This window comes from Ambystoma mexicanum, chromosome 7q, assembly GCF_040938575.1.
Source record: "Ambystoma mexicanum isolate Mex_15411 chromosome 7q, UKY_AmexF1_1, whole genome shotgun sequence".
In the NCBI taxonomy this organism is placed as follows: domain Eukaryota; kingdom Metazoa; phylum Chordata; class Amphibia; order Caudata; family Ambystomatidae; genus Ambystoma; species Ambystoma mexicanum.
The window spans coordinates 1,043,152,801-1,043,163,395 of record NC_090941.1 but is presented as its reverse complement, the minus strand read 5'-3'; the positions used below and the strand labels follow the sequence as shown (position 1 = coordinate 1,043,163,395).

Genomic DNA, 10,595 nt, shown 5'->3' with positions numbered 1-10,595 from the left:
TGAATGTAAACTGCCTCTTGAGCAATTTCTTTTATTTTCACTTGCACTCCATTGAAACAGCCACTCATAACTGATGCCCCATCATAGCATTGTGCCACACAGTTCTTCCAGTCAAGGCCAGCTTAGCGTACAGAATTGTCAATGGATGCAACTAAACTGGAGACCTCCAACTTCCTCCAGCCATGCTAACATCCCATGGCTCTTTCCTGAATGTTCTCATCTTAATCTACAAACCGGATCACAGAGCTCATCTATTCTTTTTGTGAAATGTCTTTGGATTCATCAACCAACACTGGAAAGTGCTTTGTCACTTTCCTAACGATATTCTGACGTAACAAGATTTGCCACAACTAGCATCATGTAATTTTGATACTCAGGAGATGTCTAGTGCCCATATCTTGTAGCCATGTTTACTTTAAGAAGTTCATTATCAGACAGCAAACACAATATTTCGATGAAGTTCCCCTTATTGTGGGAATGTTGTGATTCATCTGTGGCTCAACCCAAAAGACATACAACCTTTAGTGACTGCAGCACATGACGCGTCTCTTCAATCTCTTGGTCCCCAACCTTTTCTAGCATGGAAACAATTGAGTGTTGAGGGTCTGCAGTCTGTTCTACAAGCTTAAAGGCTGCCCAAGTTACAACCGAAGATTTATGCTTATCAGAATCTGAGTGCATCTTTAACGCATGACCCGTCCTTTCCCATTTACTGAAGCCAATGTCAACAAATGGAACATTGTCACGTGCACACCCCCCTCAGCCAGAAGTAGAATCAAAATGTCTGCATGCAAAGCAGTATACTTTATCTTTCAAAACTGAATACTCCACCCAAGTATATGTTTTGTAATCTCCATTAACATTACACGGAACCAGTTACAGGGTATGTAGGATGTTTTGGCTGTACAGGGTGACTGTATTGATTTGGTGACAGATCAGTCACCACCCTGTCATCTAAATTGAGAGCTGGAGATCTTGGAATGCCCTGCTCAGATTGACGCATCTGCATACTGTCATCGCTCTGCAAGAGCTGCCAGTGCTCTCCCCGAGGAATAAAATGTCAGGAGAGCAAGTAACAGTGGGGGATCATCAAACACGCTAACACAGGAAGAACAATACTCAATATCAGGATTGAAAGAACCTTCAGCGTTATCCAGGAAAGGTGAAGTATTGCTTAGACCAGCATCACAAGAAACCATCACAGCAATGTCTGCACATGAACAAGAGCCTTCAGTGGCCACTACAAATGAAGGAGATGCTATGTCAGACAAGGAAGGTGGAGCTGTAGACAAAGAGTCAGCATGTGAAGATATCGGACCAATGTCAGCACATGTAGATGCACTGTCTGCACCTGAAGAAGCAGCTCTGCTGCAAGCAAGAGTTGATGTGGTGGCCAATAGTTGGACAACATGTACAACTGTGATTGAACTGCCACTCGAGGTATCATCAGAAGACAATTTCTTTTGCTTGCTTGAATCAGGGCCTGGAGTAGGGCCAGCTCCCCTTGGTCGTTCTTTTAGCACGGCTAAATACAAAGCTACTCAAGCAAATGATGGATTCCTGGGTGTCCTCCTGACTTGTTTTGTTCTTCACTGTTCTTTGGAGGACCACTTCTGCTGCATACCAAAGAGGAGACAAATCTGAAATGTATTGCTTTGGCTTAGAAATATATCACTGTACTCCCTGAAAATAAGCTAATACTCCCCAAAAATCAAAATAGAGATTACAAATACTCCCAACAAAAAATAGGAAACAAACACAGTGGACCCTGAGCCCCCGCTTTCACACACACACGGCCCCATGGATGTTTGGAGAGGTAGCGCACGTAGTACCAAAGGAAGAAAGTACTATTATTACTACCCGATCGGTAGACATGCACATGTATGTTTTAGTGTGTATGAGTAACTAGGTGCAACATAATTATTAGAAAAAACATTTCTGTTTTTCAGTTAAAGCATTTTTACTTGCTTACAAAATACTGCCATGGGGAATTTGATTTACATTTTTTCTCCCTAAAAATAATTTCACTCGCAAATTTACAAAATAAATAGTAAAATAGTCCCACTTCAAAAATCTTCTCTGGAGCACTGAGTATATACCTAAGCAGTGATTTCAAGTATTTATGTTTGTAGCTTACTTTTAGGCCAGTCCTATCTGTCAGGGTTATAGTTTAGATTTGAGAGATTAACAGTTGCAACCTGTTCAAACTCTGCCCCTAAAAAGAAGGAAACCCCTAGATCCTGAAAAAGAACTGAAGTGCAGCATGCGTTCAGTGTCATACAGTGTTAAGTTCATTTTGTGGCATTCTCTGAATCAATGAAAGGGAGACAGCAATCTTTAGTGTTGGAACAACTAGGACAAGGCCGCAATGCACAAATAGATAAAGACTAACAGATCAGATCTTTAGCATATGCTGTCCATTTTCAATATGTTGCTTCATGTTCATTTCCTTCCCACAGCGGTCACAGATAAGGCTGGATGTCAGCTGCTCAATGGTGGTACTGTTGAGAACACAGAAAGGAAGAAAGAACTCCCACGTGAAGATACAGGCCTGGATGATGCAGGTCTGAAAAAAAAAACGAAATATCAGAATGGAAGAATGATTTGTGCAACACCACACCATATTCATTTTTAGAGATGTGGAGAACATCGGGAGAGTTGAGGAGGAGAGGGATGAAGTCATGGGGGTTCTGAAGAGTGAGGTTCTAGTTGAAAGGAGTGCCTTTGGGGGAGATATAGGCTGGACGGGGCAGCACATATATAGAGGTGTGCATGAGAGCAGGGAGCAGGGTGCAGGATCAGAGAGAAATTCTGGAGCATGGGACACAGGTGTCCTTTCTCAGGATGGAGTGGTCCGTGGAAGAAAGGACTGGTGTGAAGAGAAGGAAGCAGTGGAACTGTGAGAAAAGGTCACGCATAGGTGTGAAGAGGTTCATGGTCACGGAGAGACAAACAGACGGATTGGTGCAGAGATAGTATACGTGTTTAGGGAGACATCACTAGCTCTGCACTAGGCAACAGGAAGGAGGACAGAGTCCATGGGGAGAAAAGAGAGGCTTAAAGCGACATAGGGGGAGACAAAGTGCTGGAGGGAAGAGTGTGATGTGCGGGGAGAGAGTAACATAAGGGAAGTGCCTGAACAGCCACTGCAAAGCACACTTTAAGCATTTGTGCGGCACATTTGTTGTTTGGGGAACCAAACTGGGAGGAAAGTCAGCTGTCAAGACTGCCAACAAGTGGTCTGTGGACCAAGTGAAGCAACACTTCTGTTTTTGCCCCTCAATGTGCCTCAATGATCCTACTGATCCCCACTCTTTTACCATTCCATCACCGTCACCTCAAAGAAAGAAAAACAACCAAGTTACCTTTTGTTGCGAGCCTAAGTCTACTAAATACATTTACAAAAACCCACAAGCCATTTCCCGGCGAACTGCATTCTGGTTATTGTAGTCTTGAAGTCAGTTTGGGTTAAAAAATCACACTCTTGTTTTATTATTAATATATTCCTCAATGTCCATGGTTTATGTGTGAGAAGTGTTCTGCAGTTACTTTTCAAAACATGCATGATTTCCCATATCAAATTATCAAATTAATGCCAAACACTCTCCCAACCTGGAATAGCGTGCCCATGGCACGAGAGAACCACATCACCACTTTAGCACAGGTTGAGGGACTCTGGGCAGTGCCTACTGGGTTTTGGAATCTGGGAAGGTGTGTGAAAGAGGACGCGAAAGAGAGAATCAACATAAGTTAGGGTGAAACGCGTAGAGAGTTCAAGAGAGGAAGAGAGACTAAAAGAAGGAGAGTTTAAATGAACGCGGGCGATAGAGCATGCTGTGGTGGAATGAGTTGGTGGAGGCGAGGGGAGGGATGGAACATGGAAGCGAAGGAGAATGATGAAGTAGGTGAGTTTAGGGGGACACAGTGTGAGGTGTATGGAAAGGAAGAAGATCAAAAGATGAGGGGGGACACTAGGACACAGAGTCCACCAGACAGCATGGAGAGGGAGGGCGAGAAAAAGGGTAGAGGGGTTTTGAAAAGAATTTGAAGATCGGGCGCTTGAGAAGAGGAACAGGAATAGACAGATGGTGAGACAGTACAGGATAGGAAGGGAAGAAAGAAAGTAGAACGAGAGGAGATGTGGGAGTTAAGTTGGAATAAGGGGGAAAGATAGATCGGAAATGGAGGGAGAGATGAGGGGAGGGCTTATGGAGACAGGGTCATTAGAAACCCATAGTTACTAGCAAGGCTCCCGGTATCAAGGTGTTAAAAAGGAGATGAATGTGGACATGAGGGAAAAATCAAGCAAGGGTCCGAGAGGCCTAGTCCTCAGCCCTAACCTGACTGTCCCTGTGACCTGAGAGTGCCAGGATGAGGCGTATGGAGAGCAAGATCAAAAGCTTTGGGTGGAGAAGTGAGGGCCCGAACTCCACCAGGACAGTAGAGAGGCCGTCCCTGCAGAAATAGCATTGGCAGATGCAGGCAAAGAGTACTGCCGCCGCGCGTACAGGCGAGTTGGTGAGCATGAGCAGCACGCCCCTCAGCCTGGGCATGTGGCGGATGGCGCAGCACGCCCACTTGGAATAGCGCAGCAACTCGGCATTAGCGTGCCACAACCCAGCAGCACCCCCAACCCACCTCAGTCACTCACTCACACTTACTGTGTTTACTGTCAGGCTTTCACAGACAGCAGCAGGGGACAGAACTCAGGAGCGCCGGAGAAACAAACCTCACGTGCTCCTGCTCTCACAAAATGGAGGAACCAGGCACGCGGCTCTGCTTGGTAGCTAGCTGTGGCCACGCCCCTCCTCTGATTGGAGGAATGCCAGAGGTCACAAGAGATTGCCACAGGTTGTTGGCCAATCAGCAGCAGGCACTCTTGACTTCTGGAGACCCCTGAATGACTTCCCTGCTTATATCGCGTTTGCTCCCTTTCAAGTGAACACGTAAAACACCTCTACAATAAAACAATACTGGAATAGAAAACAGTAAATGCAAGGAGGTATGGGGGCTTAAACCCTTCCCTTTAAAAAAGAAATAGAAAACGTACAAGTGCGGGTATTCAAATATAGCAGATGAAAAAGCATACAGATATCAAAGCTCTGTGTCTAAAGACATGGAACTGGCACCCAGCAACTCAAATACTGACCCATCAATAGAGAGAATATTCTTTTTATTTTTAAAACACCAGACTTATTGGCTTGGTCCGTCTCTCATTTTGCTGTAGCATATGGTATGATAGGTTATTTACCCAGAGGTTTCTAAACTCGGACTCAGGGATCGAACCTGTGTTGCTCTGAGTCGTTACAGTACGTTGCCCCTGAGCTATCCTCCCGAGCATAACTGCCAACTTTTCCAGTTCCATATGGATCTCTGGTTTTGGCTTCCAATTGCATGCTGGAACTTGTAGTTTCTCATTGTAAGGGTGGGCCTGCAAGTCCCAGCATGCAGTTTAAGGGGGAAGAACAGGACTGACTCGAAGAGACCGGCATGGACTGGGAGTGTTGGGAGGTATGATCTAAGCCCTGAGATGGCGTTGGCTGGACTCAGTAAAGCAGCAGCGTGTTAGATAGACTTTTCCTTGGCGGCTCACCTAACAGGCAGTCATTAGTCCTGCTGCTGTCTGCTCACGGAGACGTAGTGCTGCGAATCCTCGACACGCCTTTCCTTAAGCACTCCACATGTTTACGCTTCCACATACCGTGCAAGATGAGATTACCAGTTGCTGTCTGACCCTACTGGGGGTTCCTAGGAAGGATATTGTGTAAATATTCCCACGCTGTGAGCTTAACACTTTGGGGGCAGGGCACTCTAGTATTTCCATCCTCTGGGCACCGGAGCGGTTTCCTGTGCCGCCTCTGCACGGCTCCGGTGAGTTGGGTCGGTTTACCAGGTCACCCGGGGTCGAATGCCCAGACTGCACCCTTATTGGTGTGTTTGTGTTGGTGGGGGTGGGGGTGATAATGGCCTGGAATTCGGCCCTAGCGCTAGGGCAGGGGGTCGGCTCCAAGGTCGGCTTGGCGGACTCTGGAGCTCCCCTGCAGAGCGTTGTCTGCTGATAATTGGTCTCCCCATCCAGCCTTTTGAAGAAAGTTTGCCTAAAGGATGCATGCGTTTGACGGACCAAGTAATGCGGTTGCGCAGCAAGGAATCCCTTTGCGTCACGGTGGACTAATGCGGATGCGCAGCAAGGAATCCCTTTGCGTCACTGTTGCGTTTCGGATGCGGTCGGCTGCCACAGAACACAGGCAGGCGCTCGTGCAGTGCACCAAACCCCGGAGCTCGAAGCCCACAAATGAAACGCAGGTCAGTTCACCTAACCTCATTCAGTACTAAAACGTCACGGTGCTAGTGTGGGGCGCTAGGCCTCCCCAACTTTAGTTGAAAAATGTATTGTACCGACATCTCGCCATTGGAGAGGCGCGGCCATTTCACTAGGAGGGTACTGTCTGTTAGCGCTGTGCCGTGATGTAAACTGAAATAAATGAGTCGGTGATAGAGGTAAAGTACTATTGTGGCGGTAAAATAGTTAATTTTAAGTAGAGTGGTAGGAGTTACAGAGGAGAGGAAATGTGTGGGGATGGGCAGGCAGGTATTGGGGGCATGAGGGACACACCTATTAAAATAAACAAATGAAGACACGTACCTCGAATTGTTACGCAGAAAAGTTATTATTTTTTTTTAATGAAACCCCGTAGAAGCAATGCACTGCTTCCTGTGAGACATTTCTGGGACTTCTCTGCAATTGTGCTTTACTTTCAAAGGTTGGCCATCAGTACATGTTGACAGGGATATAGTCCTTCCACTGGGGCAGTACCAGCCCTTCTCAGCAAGCATGCCATACCTCTGTTAGGATACGGCCCTCCTTCTCCCAGGGGGTGGTTTACTTTTAGAGGGGGAGTTTCAAGCCGGGACCCATCCAGTGGTGGAGTACTAGCTAGCACATTTCTGGGGCAGTGCGATGTTTTAGTGTGAGCGTAGCAGACGGGCTAGGACTGGAGCATACATTTGACTTGGGTATCAATGACAAAGTGCCCCCCCCAGTCGCAAATAGCAATTTGTACCTTTGTGAGTGACACAGCACTACCCAAGGGGGATTTCTTTGTTGTAAATTGTTTAATATTTTGCCTTGTATTTGATCAGTAACATAGAACAAAACGACTAGCTGCACGGAGAAATAGCTCTCTCCAACGCGTCCCACTCTGACCACAGTAGCTTGCTGTGAGGAATTGCTACCTGGCAAGGGTGCAAAACCCTCGCATTTTTTATTTTTGAATACATAAAATGAGGATGATTCTTTCTCCAAAGGAGTAGTCTGCTAACCAGATCACTCTTTGTCGCAACTTCATGCCAAAAGCATAGTGCACGGGTGCCCTCTGCCTCAGACAGATCTGCAGGACCCGCTCTGCTGGTGGCGCAGAGCATGTTCAAAGTTCACAAGATGCCCACTCGAACACCGCAGCCAACAGCAAAGTCACTGCAGCACAAGGGCAACATCTAAGATACATCCCCTCCCCCTAAACTACGATGACTATGACTACCCTATGCTGGCAGCAGGGTAATCGCTAAGAATAAGCTATGACTGAGATTAGGCATAGTGCATGGCGATACTTATGACCATGGCCGCCACATCCCAATTGGTATTAGCTGGTCAGATAACACAGCAAGCTAAGCGCTCATCCCTGATATCTGTGTGCAGCCTGCTGTGACAGGTTCAAATCCCGGCAGGGTCAACTCAGCCTTTCATCCTTCCGAGGTCGGTATAATGAGTAGCATTCTGTGGGATAATAATGTCTTCTGTTACTTCAGCGCTTTCAGATCTATGGGTGTGTAGCGCTATGTAAGAAATAAATTATTATTGTACATGTCGGCTTCTGTGAGTCCACTCGGCTGTGGAAGATGTATTTGGGTCAGATGGGCCGATACTGCCTCACGGCAAGACAGAAACCTAGAGGACCCAGTGTCTCCTTGATTCTCTTTGGGGGCAGGTAACCCGCTCCCCCAGAGACAGCTGCACATCAGGCAGCTGTCATTGGTCCAGGTAACAAAGGCGCACATCCATTCAGGAGGAGTTGCCTCACACCAGGGTGTTGCATATCCAAAGGTCTTTGTGTCCAGCAGTATGGAAGGGGTTCGGAGTAGGATAGGCAGATTACTTGGGACACCGGAAGAAGCCTTCCACCATCTTCCTTCACACCGTCTCCATTTCCTGTTCCCTCCACATCCTCTGGAGCAAAGCACTTTGGGTGCATGAATAACATGCAAAGTTCACTCCAGCCAGGAGCAGGGATTGGACCCCTAAAGCAGGATATCTTTAGACCAATCCCAAGAAAATGTGTCCCTTTTAACAGAAGAAGTCTTGCACCCTTTCAACAGAATTCCCTCAGTTCCTCAAAGATCGTTAAAGGATGAATATACATTCTGAATATTCTCACCTGGACGGCCTTTGGGACAGTTGCACTCTCTAAAGCCACTGACAGAGATGAACAAGGAGCCCTCCAAGACTGAAGGAAGATCTGTCCTCTACTCGCTCTCAGGAAACATCGGGAGTGACCAGTGCTGTGGACCAACCATCTTCTGTGCCGGAAGCGCAGACCCTGAACTGGAGTATCTTGCTCTTGAGTTCTTTGTGAAGGCCTCACTGCAGCCAGAGGACCAAACCAGCCAGGGCTCCCTTTGCTCTTCCTCTGAACCAGTCGTTCCATATTCCCCACATCCTGAACCATAGGGAAGGTGCTGGTGCTTGTCTGTGTTCCTCCAACGAGACAAACTATTGCTCTGCTTCTAGACCAGCTGAACACTTTATCGTGTCCTAGCAAATCACATCACCCGCTAGCCTCTGCTCAGCACCAGAAACTGAACCATCTGGAGTGTCATTTGCCGACTGTAACCAGGGGTTAGAAATGAGACTTGGCCTAGCTAGCCTGAGAACCACCTAGTCATTGACTGCACACCGACACACCCTCAATCACCACTTCGACCGTCGCCTGCAAATTCAAACCACTGGAGCGTGAATCGTTGACCTCTCCAAGCGGCTAAAGCTTAACCTGGCCTGGCCAACTGAACAGCGTTCTTGGGGACCCCACCAACCTGTATCACTTGAACTGCTGCTGTTCAACTGCACAGATAACCTGTATTTGCCCGTCTCGACTCCCACTTGCTGCCAGGGCCTCCACAATCCTATGTGCCTGACCAATCCTAATCAGCTCACATCCATGTTCCAAACCGGGTCTGATGCATCAGCCCACCAAGATCTGTATCTAGGCACTGTGAGAGTTAGTTAACTGCCCCCAGGGTCCACTGGAACCCTAGAGACTGGTTAGGTCACGGTTGCTCCAGTTTTCAACCCAATATCCATTTTATGATGGTACCGTACCTACCACCCCTGGAACTATGTTCTGTGCTACTTCCTCCAGTCTGTTGCATCTTCCCTGTTCTTTCCTTTGGGGTGAGTGAGTTTTGTATAGCAATCTCTTTTTGTTCCATTTGCAGATTGTGTGTTTTATTAAAGGTGTTTATATTTTTATAGAACTTTGACTGGGCATTCCCTTTATTTTGGACTGTAATACTATGTTGTTTGGGTCAGTACTGGTTCACCTTTTCATCTCTCAACCCATGTCACCATGAAGGCAAAGGAGGAATATCTCTTGCTTTGCCCGTTTTTACCTTGATTGCGTTGTGTTTTGGTTTGTGGAAGTGTGAGGGCTAAATGGGCCATTTTACCCCTACTCATCCCTGTACTCCAGCGAGGCAGAATTAATCGCATCACACCTGCCCACACTATTACGTTGGGCCTGACCTTCGGCGTTGCCTTTATGCTTGTTTGTTTTGTGTGCTCTACTAATGTAAAAATAAAAAAATAGGCCAGTCCACCCTGGTAGCATTGCATCGCTGGGGTGGTGCCAAATGTCCAGTGGAAGCATACCATGAGTGTACTAGGCCAGCCCTTGTAAACAAGGGTGAAATACTTTGGGAGGACCAGCACTGTGCAGTAGGAATGAGAACCAGTGCGCTGGCAAATGCATGCATTTCAGATTTTTGAAACACTATCGCCATATTCTCCTCCATACCCTCCACCTCCCAAATCCTCCCCCACCCTGATTGGTCTGTGACTTCTGTTAGCTGCTGCCTGGGTCTAACGTGTGCTCCCTGCTCACATTTCCATCGAGCTGAGCAGGTGAGCGGATGCCTTGGGAAGACCCTCTGGGCCATTTTACCTACTTGTGCCTGTTTTGCCATCCTAGCCTCGCTGTGCACCTCCCTCCCTGACCCCGGACTTCCTTTTCCCTCCCGATTGCTCCTCTTTCCTAGCTTTGAAGAACCCACCCTGGGCAGCCCCCTACCCGTGCAGCCCTGCGGCTAAGGGCCCTAGGCAAAGGGCAGCTCTTGCACAAGGCGGCTCCCAACAGTGTCTTCAGGTGTCAGCAGGGGAAGCCAGTTGCCAGCAGTCAACCATCTGCAACTAGGGCAGGAAAGTGTGGCCGGGGTTGGTTCAGAACCTCACTCTACCCTGCAAACCTGACCATTTAGCAAACTCTCAAACTTAGGTGTGTTTCTCCTGTTTTAAAAATTGCACTGTGAAAGTATTTTAAATC

General features: G+C 47.4%; 1 protein-coding gene across 1 annotated transcript in view; it reads left to right on the top strand.

Moving 5' to 3' along the window:
• Positions 1-5,543: 5,543 nt before the first annotated feature.
• Positions 5,544-10,595, top strand: part of LOC138527953 (olfactory receptor 51E1-like) — a 180,479-nt gene continuing 175,427 nt past the window's right edge. Inside the window, exon 1 of the mRNA XM_069639349.1 lies at positions 5,544-6,306. Coding sequence (XP_069495450.1) covers positions 6,296-6,306 — 11 coding nt within the window. The 5' untranslated portion in view covers positions 5,544-6,295. The remainder of the gene's footprint in view (positions 6,307-10,595) is intronic.